Source organism: Eleutherodactylus coqui, chromosome 2, assembly GCF_035609145.1.
Source record: "Eleutherodactylus coqui strain aEleCoq1 chromosome 2, aEleCoq1.hap1, whole genome shotgun sequence".
NCBI classification, from domain to species: Eukaryota; Metazoa; Chordata; class Amphibia; order Anura; family Eleutherodactylidae; genus Eleutherodactylus; species Eleutherodactylus coqui.
Window position 1 is genome coordinate 156,669,600 of NC_089838.1, and position 13,968 is coordinate 156,683,567.

General features: G+C 45.2%; 1 protein-coding gene across 1 annotated transcript; it reads left to right on the forward strand.

Annotated features, from left to right (window-relative positions):
• Positions 1-4,313: 4,313 nt before the first annotated feature.
• On the forward strand, positions 4,314-11,772 carry LSM8 (LSM8 homolog, U6 small nuclear RNA associated). The gene is made up of 4 exons (XM_066591819.1): positions 4,314-4,479; positions 6,521-6,561; positions 9,615-9,742; positions 11,556-11,772. Exons 1-4 carry the CDS (start codon positions 4,449-4,451, stop codon positions 11,644-11,646), a joined length of 291 nt encoding a protein of 96 aa, XP_066447916.1. The 5' UTR covers positions 4,314-4,448; the 3' UTR covers positions 11,647-11,772.
• Positions 11,773-13,968: the final 2,196 nt, after the last annotated feature.

Consider the following 13,968-nt stretch of genomic DNA (forward strand, 5'->3'; position numbering starts at 1 on the left):
CTCTGCTCAGTCCCTGTCTTTCTCCGCTCTGGGTACTGCTGCACTGGGTCCTGACTTCAGCATCAGGACATAATCTATGGGGATGCACACCATATCCTGATGCTAGATGGGGTCAGGACTCAGTTCTGCACTGCCCAGGGCGGAACAATCTCTTTTTTAAAGCTTCCGCCAAAAACTAAACCCTACTCTGACATATCACACTCCACGACAACTGCAGCTCACATTACAGAGTTCTTCAGTCCTCTAGGTCAGGAGTGAAAGTTGAGAACAAAAGAAAGTAAGGGGAAAAAGAGGAAGGAAAAAAAGGAGAAAGTTATCCAATCTGAAATAGTACAAAAGAACTCTGGAATAGTGATAGTTAAACTCTTGAATCCCTCAAATGATGTGCCCACTCCTGCTGAATTGTCACTACTACAAAAAGGATTGTCATTGGGTTCTTCAGATACAATTAACAACTTTGACTTTTTTTAGTGATCTTAAAGTGGTTAGAAAAACATGGCTGCTTTCTTCTAAACACAGCACCACCCTTGTCCCTGGGTTGTGTGTGCTATTGGAGCTCAGCTCCCATTCACTTCAATTAAGTTGAGCTGCAATACCACATACACCCCTATGGAGAAAAGTGGCGCTATGTTTGGAAGAAAGTAGCCATGTTTTCTAACCCTGAACAACCCCTTTAATAGTTTCATCAGGAAACCTACCCTCACCTGACACTTTGCCATCCTACAAACTACAGAAGAATCTGAATCTACCAATCCCCCAGCTAAATCATATCGGCCAATCAGCCCCCAGAAACTCCTCCACTTAGACATATTTCCCCTCCTCCAATTCATTTAAACCCTAAGTCCACATTCTTTCCTATCCACCATTAGGAGAACTATATAGAGACCTATTATCCTCCAGTGGCTACTGCAGTCCAAAATATTAACCTTTTAAGTACCAAGTGCTGTAAATTTACGACGCTGGGTCCTGGGCTTTAATCTTGGCCGATAGCAAAAAATACAACGCAGGATTAAAGCCCCTGCTTCCACAATCAAGCAGAAGCAGGTCAGGTCCTCAGCTGTTACTTACAGGTGAGAACCCAGAGGAGAAGGGAAAAGTGGTTTTGTAACAGCTTTTGTCTTCTCCTTTTCCGGGTACATAGAGCTCAATGAGCGCTATGTACTAAGAGGTGAAAGTGGAAGTATTTCCTCCACAATGCGACCAGGCAATCACGTGACCGCTGGGAGCCCCCTGTTACTGCAGAGCTGCGGGGTCCTAGCATGTTTTCCCATGTAACTGGGGCTCCTATGGATTGGAAAAGTATGTAATAAAAAAAAACAAAACATGTAAATGACCCCCAAAGGTCTTATGTGACGTCATAGGGGACATAGATGGTAAAAAAGTAGTTAGAAAAATAGGGTAAAAAAAATTACAAAATAAAATAATATACATAATTTTGCCGTATCTGCCCTGTAATACGTAACCATACATATTACATATCAAAACGTCCAAAGGAAAATGAAGAGCTCGTTCCCATACTTTATTTTACCCTAAATTTACTATTGAAAAAAAATGTTAACGGAAAATACTCTTTTTTTTTAGCCTTTTAACCCCAATAAAACAAAACAAGAAAACGGGAAAAAAAGTCAGTGAAAAAGATATTTTAAAAAATAGCTCTATATGTCACGGGAAAAAAAAAATAATGCAACAAAAATATTTTGGTAGCTGAAGAAAAATGATAGGGCAGTAAAACCACCACATGGGTAAAATCCCTAAAAAGTGTCTGGTCCTTTAGGTACAAAACAGCCTGGTCCGTAAAGGATTAATACCAAAAGATTATCTAAATGTAATCTCACTAAAGACTAAATGCTATCCATCAAGCAGACAACATGAGCCTCTGGCTGCCTATGCCTAACTGCTGGCCACCAATGGTCATGACTGTTATACCAGACACTGAGGAATATACATACTGGTGTATGTAGAATTGAGCTGTCTGATGAAGAGGTCTGCAAACCTCAAAACACGTTACCTGCTGCTTCGAAATAAAGTACAAATTCAAACCAGTATCATTGGGTTTACTCTCTTCAGTCACCACCTACCAACAGGTGAGGCCAGAGCCTCAGTTCACAATGCCAACATACGATTTGGTTGACCACTATACTAGCCCCGCAGCACCTATTCCACATTGACTCTCTAGACAGGGTGCATATCTGCACCGCCCTAGTTATGAGTGCCTCCCTTTGGAGGTGCTCTGCCCATTTTCCTCTCCTTTCCCTCACAGTGCTGGATACTCAATGCTACTATTTTGTCTAATTTGGGCTCTGAATAATGTTAGGTTTGACAAAGACCCGCTTGTTCTTTGGGTTGAAACGTTGCTGCTATTCATGGGTTGCGTGCAAAAAAGGTTCTCTTCCATTATGGTTGAGTTTTAACTGCAACTATTGATGCTGCCTGGAATCTTCTTTCTATATTTGGATTTTCTGGGGATCATGGTCCCGACCCCCCCGAGTGTTCGGTTGAGAGAGCGCTGCTGGAGTTACTGACTTGTTTGCATAACGTTAGGGGTCTGATATAAATAGAGGGATTCTGAGGTCCAGAGGATATTTAGGAGTCTATATCGGGGTCTGATATTAATACACTATGCTATCAAAAGTAATTGGAGCTTTAACCAAGAAGCAAAAGTAGTATTTATTTCCATGTCAATACTTAGTGGGGCTCCTTTGGCCCTAATGAGATTGCATATTACCGTGGAATGCTTTAGGGCCAAAGGAGGTTCCGCTAAGTATCAATAATCACTTTTGGCAGGATGGTGTATAAGGAGTCTGAAATTCTGCGGTTTGATATAATAAAAAAAGAAAGTTGAGCCAAGATATAAAGCTGTTCAATGTGGATAGGGGTAACTGTAGGATCCATGGTGTTATGTCTGACGGGGCTCCCACTGATCCTGAAAATGGGGGTCCAAGGTCCCCACATGAAAGGAGGGAATGATGCGCATGCGCCCCACCGAGCTATTCATTTCAATCAAGAACCTGTAAGGAGGCCCCCATTGGGCTCCATTCACCGGCAATGGCAAGTTCACTGGGGTATGTGGGTTTCGGTTGTGTTAATGAACTGCATAGAAACGTAATGTTTACACGCAACTGTGCGTTTTTACGTATCGCACTTATGTACTCCACATACTAGATACAGTATTTCAGTCCATAAATAGGCCGTAGTAACAAAGTGTGTGAGGCCGGAAAAATACATACTCAGCCTATTACCCCCAATGTTGATCCAGAGGAAGGTAAAAAAAACAAACAATGAAGTAGAAGCCAATTTTCCCCATTTAAGGAAAAAAATGTCTTCCCGATCCAAATCTGGCAATTGGAATAATCCGGGGATCAATAACTGAAGTAATCCGTGACCAACATAATATTGTAGCTCGAGAAACAGTGTTATTGTTACCCGACGAAAAGACCCTTCGAAAATGCGCAAATGTGAAGGAACCTATTGAAATCTATGGCTTCTATTAACGGGTATTATGTGCGTGAAAAACCGTGCATAAATATGCCGCTTACATCGACTTGTGAAGCCCTCAGGGCTCGTGTCCACGGGCGCGTTTCACCGTGTATTATGCCTGCGCGGCTGCGTCTTACGCGGTGCATGGAGTCAATGGACTTCCACTGACCCACGCACGAGCGTGTAGATGAGGAACAGATGGTGGAATGAGCCCCGCACATTTGTGTAGGCAGCGTACACCACCAATATGAAGCCACGTGGGGAATGTATAGGAGTCCCCCTGTGCGCGTCCGTGTGCTGCGCAGCCACATGCGGGCTCTGCAGGTATTTACAAACAACAGTAGGATGCGCCTCACTTCAGCAATACGGCCACGAAGCCTTACATCTTGTTAACACGACCGGATTCGTAATGCGCTGTGGAAGTCCTGCAGCATTATACCAGTCGGTGGGAGCCGGCAGCCAGCGCTCTGCGCATCACCGCGCCTCTCACGCACACACGGTGGGACGTTGTCTTTGCTTCAATGTACGGTCACTGACTCCATGCACTGCGGGGCACAGGCTGACGTCACAGTGGTGTGAATGAGCCCTTGTGGTGAGGAAATACCCATCCTGCCCGCCAATAATTACACAGGTGACGGTTAGAAAACGTTTCTACACGTGTAATGATAGTTTCTGCCACCTGGGGCGCTGCAGTACACCGTGCAGCCCCTCTGCTACAATTCCCGTGCTGAGCGCTGACTCCCGTCCCTTCTCCCCAGGCCCCACTGGGAGCTGCTCACTGACTTCCCACTGACTATCCCCAGGCACATGGTCGCTCCGCTAGTTCTAAGCAGGCCGTCTCCGCCGAGGGGGGCGGGGCTTGTTGTGGTCGCGGGGTGATGACGTAATGTAAGGCGCCCCCTCAGCCGGCGGACCGCTTGTACTGCTAGAGGATAACGTGCGGCGGCAGCAGCTTCTTCCCGGCCGGTGCCATGACGTCAGCGCTGGAGAATTATATCAACCGTATCCTGCCGGTTATTACAGAGGGGCTGCGGTGTGCTCATAGCTGGGGCATAGCCGAGCACGGGGCCTGATGCTTACAGCTGGTGCACCTCTACCTCCCAGGTGTGGGCAGTAGGTGGGCATCCTGGTCCCAGGTGTGGGCAGTAGGGGGCGCCCTGCTCCCTCCTTTCATCCTGGTCCCAGGTGTGGGCAGTAGGGGGCGTCCTGGTCCCAGGTGTGGGCAGTAGGGGGCGTCCTGCTCCCTCCTCTTAGCCTGGTCCCAGGTGTGGGCAGTAGGGGGCATCCTGCTCCCTCCTCTTATCCTGGTCCCAGGTGTGGGCAGTGGGGGGGCGTCCTGGTCCCAGGTGTGGGCAGTAGGGGGCATCCTGCTCCCTCCTCTTATCCTGGTCCCAGGTGTGGGCAGTGGGGGGCGTCCTGGTCCCAGGTGTGGGCAGTAGGGGGCGTCCTGCTCCCTCCTCTTATCCTGATCCCAGGTGTGGGCAGTAGGGGGCGTCCTGCTCCCTCCTCTCATCCTGGTCCCAGGTGTGGGCAGTAGGGGGCGTCCTGCTCCCTCCTCTCATCCTGGTCCCAGGTGTGGTGTGGCGGGGGCATGGATTTCAGCCCCCTGGGGGGGGGGGGGCTCAGCTCCCCCAATCTTCTGGCTTCTGCTTGCTTCTACATAGGACGATTGACATGAGCGAATGATGCCCAGAGTCCACTGCTGCAGCCTGTTTGTACAGGCAGATACGCCGTTCGCACGCCATCACTCAGTCGCTCTCATTCGCTGTAGTTAGTGAATTAGAACGTCTGATTCATATTTATATGACTTCTAGTGAATGAGCTGATGATTGTCATGCTTACAAGAAATGAATGATGATTGACGAATTATCGCTGAATGAATATCCGTCAAATTCGAATGATCAGCCATGTGTTTGTTTATTTTTTTTAAACAATAACACTGGGGAACAGAAAATGTTGTTGGTGCCCGTTGTGTTGGAGCTTCTTGTGGGTATCTCAGTGCTGCTGATGAATGCCATCCGTTCCTTCTGGCTGCTCTGGTGAGTGAGATATCCCTGATGGTTATCTACTCTTGTTACATTTACTCTATCTTCCCACCTGCACTTGCTTACTATAAAGCCTAATGCATACCGGCGGCGGTGGAAATCTGCGGCGTTTCACTGCCGATATTGGGTTCTATTGAACCTAATAGCTCAATGTACATGCTGTGGAATTCCACAGCAGGATATTAGCCGCGACATGTCCTATTTGCCGCGGGAATACACGCGGGCGGCTTCCATTGTAGTCAATAGAAACCGCCCGTCGCGCTATACTTCCGCTATAGCACAGCCCGTGTAACATGCAAAATCACGATCACCCATGTGATCACAACCAGAGGTTCTAACCCAAAGCAGCGGCGCGGATGTAGCGGAAATCCTGTGGATGTACGCTGGTATGACCGCTGCAGGTTTACAGCGCTGGACTTGTGATTTGAACAGTTCATCCACATGCTGCAGAATTCTTCTGCTCCGAATTTGGCCTGCAGTTTTTACATTTGTGGCATTTTAATGTCTGAATCTCGCTGCACGTCTGAAGTAGGATCTACATGTTCCACGGGCTGACACGACCGGATTCCTGTTCTAATAATGCAGGTATCGGCAGCATAGCCAAAAGATTCCACACAGGTGGGGGAGCGATACTGTTGTAGCACACGCTAAGTTCAGGATCCAGGCTTCAACCGATCCACTAGTGTCAACCATAGAAAGTCCCAAGAAGCAGCACAACGTCAGACGATCTTCTTAAAGAGTAAAAGGGCATTCTTTATTGTGATTCCACAGAATAAAAGCATGCAACGTTTCGGCCGACACAGTGGTCTTCGTCAGTCGAAATGTTGCATGCTTTTATTCTGTGAAATCACAATAAAGAATGCTCTTTTACTCTTTGAGAAGATCATCTGACGTTGTGCTGCTGTTTGGAACTTTCTATGGATTCCTGTTATATCACATTTGTGGTTTTAAAGCTGGTTCCATTTGTCTGCTGTACTGTACCTTAACAGATCCTGCAGGAACGGTTGCAGTTATCACGGCCGACGGGAGGATGATTGTGGTAAGAAACATTCTTAGAGCTTGTTGATATATTGCTTCTTTTTGGTTGTACCTTTTTGCGGTAGATGTTTTTTCGGTACTTGTGGGTTATCCGTCAGCACTTTAAATATATACTATTCAACGCCATCTTGCTGGCTATTGCCGTGTTTAAATATTTATGTTTTGGAGAAATAAAGCGTTTAAGGCCTCGTGTCTGTGGGCGGGTCGGATACCGCGTGCAGGAGCCCGCAGCAGAAATCCACCCTTCCCACAGCCAGCGACCCTGCGTACCTGTGCCTGTCTTCTTTTTTCCTGTACTGCGGAAGTGCCGGCCGGCGCACATGTATAGTATATAGAGATGAGCGAGCATACTGCCCGCTTGAGACAAAAGGTTCGGGTGCCGGCGCGGGGAAGCGGTGAATAGCGGCAGGAGGGAGCGGGGGGGGGGGGGGGAGAGAGGGATCTCACCTCCGTTCCTCCCCGCAGCTCCCTGCCTGTCGCCGGCACCCGAACCTTTTGTCTCGAGCGGGCAGGTACTCGCTAAGGGCAATGCTCGATCGAGTATAGTCACTCATCACTAATAGTATAGTTTGTTTGTTTTTTCTCCTTCCTAAAACTCCTGCTTTCCTGCAGAGTCCGCGGCCTGTCTGCAGTGTCAACTGCGGACGCGCCGAGGATCAGACATTGACTTCAATAGAAGCCATCCACATGGAATCTGCACTAAAATAGAGCATGCTGCGATTTGTCTTCCTCATATGGAATCTGGAAAACAAATCCACATCAGTAAATTGAAGAGCGGACACCCATGGTTCCCCATGGGCGACTTGAACTTCAGATCTTCTGCAAATCAAATCCGCCGGTGGACATGAGGCCTAAGAAATAGTGGGGTGTTTATTAGAGATGAGCGAACGTACTCGGTAAGGCCAATTTCGCAATCGAGCACCGTGATTTTCGAGTACTTCACTACTCGGGTGAAAAGATTCGGGGGTCGCTGGGGGGTGTGGTGGGGGGGTGGTAGCAGCGCGGAACAGCGCCCCACGAATCTTTTCACCCGAGTAGTGAAGTATTCGAAAATCGCGGTGCTCGATTGCGAAATTGGCCTTACCGAGTACGTTCGCTCATCTCTAGTGTTTATGCATTGGTGAAACATTTGTGAAATGAATTCAGAAAGTGGTGACAGGTAACCCCCAAGTACAGTTTTTTTTTTCCTGTGTTCTAAAGCTAACAATGCCTGTGTATGCTGCAGCATGCTTCCTATATACAATGTGTTTCATGGAAATGAATAACTAGGATGCAGAAGCCAACAATCTGGGCCTGTGAGTGCAGCCATGAGATGCCACAAGTGTAGTGTGACCGGGCATAGATCACTTACCATACTACATTGTGTGGCATAGAGCAGTGTTCCCCAACTGCAGTCCTCAGGGACCCCCAACAGGTCATGTTTTCAGGATTTCCTCAGTGTTGCACAGGTGATGTAATTATTGTCAGTGCCTCCCACCATGCCACAGGTGTACTTACCATAGGATATCCTGAAAACATGACCTGTTGGGGGTCCCTGAGGACTGGAGTTGGGGACCCCTGGCGTAGAGTATCTTCATACGTAGTGCAAATGCTGCAGATTTTCAAGACTTCTCATGCACCCACTGTGGAAATTGAACTGTGGTGCAGATTTTAAATCCACAGTGTGTCAATTTATGCTGTGGATTTCACCTGTTCTAATCGGAGAAGGGAGGGCAGGGGTAAACTCCGCAACAAAAAATTTACATGTAGATTTTGGTGTGTATTTTGATGCGGATCCATACCAAAATTCCCAGTGGATTTTTATTTTTTTTTAAATTTATTTATTTTTTAATATAGTGAAAAGTCCACTGCAAATTAAAGTAGCCTTAAAGGGAATGTTTAATCAGAAAATACATTAAATGTGTTAAGACATATATATTTTTTGAATTTTTGGTCACAATCTATATTTTAAAATCCCGCATTTTTCCCACTGACCACAAAGTGTTATACTCGTCTGTCACTTCCTGATCTGTAGAAAGCTTGGCAGCCGTGGACACACAAACATCACAGGCAGGATTACACTGACAGGTATCGCCTGTATGTAGATAACACAGGATCCAGCATTCACAAGAGGTGATCAGCTGGGACCATCTACTCCCCGCACCCACAATGCCTGTATATGGTATATGTGGTCCTTTTTCTTTTTTCTAGCACTACTTTTTATAATACTAATGATGGTATCAGACTTGACCTGGGATTTCTTGTAAACAGACTTATCCTGGATATGTGGTGTTCTCTGCATTTATTACTTTCTAGTGGATTAAGGCCCATTTAAACGTAATGATTATCCCTTAAAACTCGTTCAAACAAACGTGTTTACGTAATAATCGTTGAGTGGGAATTTTAAACAAATCGCTCACTTGTTTGCAGTTTGTTAAGCTGATTTTTCAGTCAGCTTAAAACACCTTCTTGGCTCGCTGGCTTCTCATCCTGTGTTAACGCTCCTGCAAGCCGGCAGCAAGCCTTTCAGTTTAAATGCTCTGTACAAGCGCTAACTACTTTAGTGGTGACGTCAGCACACATGCAGTCACTTAAAAGACTGTTAGCCCGTGTAAAAGGGTCTCAAGTGAGGAGGGGAAAAAGTTTCTACCTGAACACCCCTTAAAGTTAGCCCTTTCCAATCCAATTTGTATCCTGGTTTTCCTAGGGGGCTTACTCTTTTTCTGCCATTATACAACGACGCTATCTGCTGGCTAAAGCCAGTACTGCATGAGGTGACGCGTTGGATAGGCTCCGACAGCAGAGAGGCTGGCGATATACAGTAAGAGAACCCCGACGGACGTCTTCCAACATCGGAGCTGTACAGCCTTAAATCATAATGTCTTCAGACGTCAGACAGTGGATTGGAAAGGGTTAACCTTCAATGGCTCGGCTATCTGAAGGTATTTGAATTGAATATTGTGACAAGACCCAACTTCTGAATGTTGCTCCGTGCACCACACTCTGGCTGTAGACTATTGTATTTCCTCTCTTTTCTTGGTTCTCGCATGGCGTAATGTTTTCTCTCTCCCCTAGGGAACACTTAAGGGTTTTGATCAGACCATTAACCTAATCTTAGATGAAAGTCATGAGCGAGTGTTCAGCTCATCGCAAGGAGTAGAACAAGTAGTCCTGGGACTCTACATTGTAAGAGGAGACAATGTGTAAGTATCGTTGTACCTTAATGTTAGACTACGTTACAGATCTATTGAATGAGTTGGAACCTAGAAAAGGACTAAGAATCTGTAACCCCAAAAGATGATTCTGTGAGACATAGAAGGACAAAAAGGTTTGCATCTTGAATTTTTTCCAAGGGGTGTACACAGGACTGATTACTTAAAACAACAACTTGTTGGGACTTTCATCAGCTATCCCATGGATAGGTCAGAAGTCTAAGGCTGGGTTCCCACGGGACGGAAGTCTCGCTGAATGTCCGCAGCATGACCACACGGAAATTCTTCTTTCCCTGAAGAAGAGTCCGCAGTTGAAACGATGATACTATTGACATGTCGCAGACTTGAATTCTGCGCTGCATGTCAGTTTCCGCGCAGCTTGTCGGCAGTGTGTGAACAAGCTTATTGCGAATCTCGTTCACTTTGCTGCTTAATCTCAGGTTTAAAAATACACCTATCCCGTGTTTTCGACCTTATACACCCAGCCAACAATAAATTATGGGCTCAAATAGAACGTCATTCATTAGAGACCGATCTTTATTCTCTACTTTGGGTGACACTATACAATAAACCCTCACTAAAAGGAATCTCCAATCCCCTATCCGCAACCTCTTTTAAAATTTGGCACAAAACTAACAAGAAATTGCGCTTCTTACCTCAGGTCAGCTGATACACTCCCTTTTTGAATTTACTACCAAACAAATTAAAGAGGCTTAAAAATTATCTCTCACAACACTCTCACCTACATACTATCCTCAGGAGTTGAGGCTCTTTTACACACAAAGATAATCGCTCAAACTGGCAAAGGACTGAACGAAATTCAAGCGAGCTGCCAACCTTTTTGAATAACAAATAAATTAGGTGCTGTAATCTGTTTTTTCCTCCAGCAGTTGTTTGCTCAGCTGGACCTGTCTTTAGGTGGTTGTTATTGCAAAAACACTTCGCTCAGCTGTGCAAACATCTGGCAACACATTCCATTGTTCTCCTTGTGGCTGTGTAAACACTGTACTCATTGAATATGCAAAACAAAGCCATCGCTTAGCCTCTGGAAAGACAGATGAACCGCATTCAAACAAAGAATTTCCAGCGGTCAAAGGATAGATTTTATGCCAGCGTGAAAACCTTGGCTAACGATATAGAAGGAATAGTGCACATGTAACGATTATCACTCGTTTTCGGGTGTTTGAACGAATTTTGAGTGAAAATCGATGCGTGTAAAAGGGCCATTATGTATGACTCCTGAGGATAGGTCATTAATAGAGGTGTTGTCTTGGAACGTTGTCTCAGACAATGGGATAGGATAACAACTTGCAATATACTTACGGTATCAAAACTCCCCCTTTTCACTGCAGCACTTTGCTACTGATATGCCAGTACTTTTACAGGTCCGTTTAACAACTTGTTTTACTGCAAGATGGCTGCCGGTACTGGTAATCTCAGAATGCTGTGATGGACCTGTCACTGAGACCTGCCAAAATGACCCACCTCAGTCCTGTGACGTCACCTCACTAGGAGGACCTATATACTGGATGTGAGTTAACAGTGAAGCAGTGGAATTTTATTACAGAAGTATGCAATAAGCCTCAATAGACTATATTCAGTATGCCCTAAAATATGCACAGATCGAACATTGATGCATTTTTGTATACTCTCCTTTCATTGAAGAAGTAAAACACGTTTCATACAACCGTCCATGCAGAATCCTCCTGGGTCTATGAAGTAGATGTGTATTCTAGTGGTGACAATGATATCTACACAATCAATACATAATACAAGGTCATATAAATTCTGAATGTCTCCGTAGGGCTGTTATCGGAGAGATTGATGAAGAGACAGACTCCGCGCTGGACCTGGGGAATATTAGAGCGGAGCCTCTGAACTCTGTTGTAAATTGAAGAGCTGGGAGCATACCTCTAGAGCTGTATATGGGTTTTTTTTATTAATGCATTTGGATGAAACTAATTCTGCATCTTTTTGAGTGTTCTTGTACCTTACTATGTAAATTAAAATGTTTATACGTTTTTATGTTTTGTAGTGGACACTTTGATGTAGGTTTGGTGTAGCCTTGTATTTAACAGCTAATCTAGGGGATAGCAAAAAGTGAACTTGAGGAATTGACTGATGTTCAGGATTGCTGTAATGGGTCTCCTATGAAATGCAAAACTACTTTCTGAAAAGGAAACAAGGTAGCAAAAAAGAAAAATATATATTTAAATGAGCCCATGAATTTCCCTCGGAATCGCTTGAATGCATTAACTTCCCAGTGGTGTTAAAGGTAACCTGTCATCACACTTGTGCTGCCCTTAACGATTTACCATTGTCTGTTATGTCTGCCTTTTGGTATAGTTTTTGTAAAATGTGCACTTTATTGTGCATGGGATGCTAGCACTGAGTTAAGTGTTTGGCATGCGTAAGCTACAGATCTTCTGCTGCCGATTGACAGCTTTCTCACTTACTGTGCATAGGGGTAAAGCTGTCAAACAGCCTCAGGGGTTGCCTGCAGCTCATGAACACTAAGGACTTCTTGCTTACAGTGTGATGCAAATGCTATAACTAAATCTAGTGTTCACCAAAGGTACACCACAGGCAGACATAACACACCCTGCTGAAATCAGCATGACTGTCCCCTTATACTGTTCTCAGGGTGCAGCATAGAGGCGCTGACAGATTCCATTAAAGGGAAGGTTCTCCATAAAATGCTTTCTTATGTCATTGGAGGGGTCTGTGATGCTAGAACAAAGGGGTGATACTTGAAAGTGTGTTCACCTTCTAACATCATTCTACAGATTACATTTAGAATTCATTGGGGACATTTATAAAAGGCTCTTTGCTAGAATAGGGTGCAAAAAAGTAACCCTTTTACACAAAAAATTGCAACTTTTCTCCTTTCTGTGCTGGCCTGCCCTTTTTTTCCCACTTTGAAAAGTGGGTGGGGTTTATAAGGGGGTGTGGCCAGAATTATGTATACTTTGTAGATTAAACCAGCAGGGTAGGTCAGGTCAGGCCTGGCGTACATCTGTGAGAAGATGCGTGGAGGAGCCAAGGATGTGCTGAATACATGAACAGGCGTGCATCTCCATGTATTTCGTGCACCATTTAAAACCATACTAAGCCCAGCACAGGAAGTCCTGGGCCTAGCAAACTTCTCCCATTGTATCATTTATCCTGTACTGTTCCGTGTTTACAGCCTGTATTGTAATCCTGAGCTGCAGACACAATTCTACAAGATTTAGAGCTGAAACCACAGATTTCTTGGTGGCTCAGTGTCTGTACAGAGCTCACAAGGCTAACTGTCCCGATGTCTTTTGGGAGGAGCAAAAATGTAGCAACCCGAGCTTAGCTTTTAGTGTATTTCATAAACTGTGGAAAAACGAAAGCTGTACTCTGGTGTCATGGTCAACTAGGACAATTTTGATAAACGAGGCCCAGTGCAAGACCATGGACTTTTATACTGTATGGCCACTTAATTTGAGCATATTGGACCTCCTTTGGCCTTCAACACTGCAGCAATTCGTGGTGGCATAGATTCCACTAGATGTTGAATGATTCTGAAGGCAATTAGACCATGGGGACAGGTTAGCTTCTTGCATTTGCCACAAATGAGATGGCAATACTGACATGTTTTGAACAGCTGCCGCGATGGGATTATCTATTTCTGCTGTCGGTGCCAAATTCTAACCTTCCGATTAGCGTGGTGCAATAGAAATCTGGATTCATCTGACCAGGAGATGTTGTTCTACCGTTCCATCATCAGATTACATATATTGGTGGTTAAAGTGACTCTTCTCTCCCCCCCTCCCCCCCAAAAACAAAAATTCAGCAAATGTACATTATGAGGTATCATCATACTTCCTTGTCTCTTCAAACATGCAGCTTCTTCGCTTTTCTGTTCCCCTTCTATGTTGGATGTTATGGCCACTGCAAATTTCAGACTACCCCACACACGCTACCGTAGTGCATGCATCAGTGTTGAAGTCTGTCCCTGCATGGTTAGTCCTCTTCAGAGTGGTGTTACTTCCGGTTTTATCTTCCTCCTCTGCAACAAAAGGAGACACTAATGCTAGGTCCACACTGGTGTCAGTGACTTTGCTGTGAGAAAATGACAGCAAAATCGCGTCTTTGTAACTGTGATTTTTGGCATCGGCAATTTTTTTTTTTTTTAAAGAATCTTTCATCGTATTGCTGCCGTCCACGATAGAATGCAATTTATCACAAGG

What these genes read in the sequence shown, in the direction of transcription:
- LSM8 (XM_066591819.1), top strand. Translation starts at nt 4,449, where the DNA reads ATGACGTCAGCGCTGGAGAATTATATCAACC. An exon ending in GCTGGAGAATTATATCAACC is followed by an intron (nt 4,480 to 6,520) that starts GTATCCTGCCGG and finishes CAGATCCTGCAG; the next exon opens with GAACGGTTGCAGTTATCACG. An exon ending in CCGACGGGAGGATGATTGTG is followed by an intron (nt 6,562 to 9,614) that starts GTAAGAAACATT and finishes TCTCTCCCCTAG; the next exon opens with GGAACACTTAAGGGTTTTGA.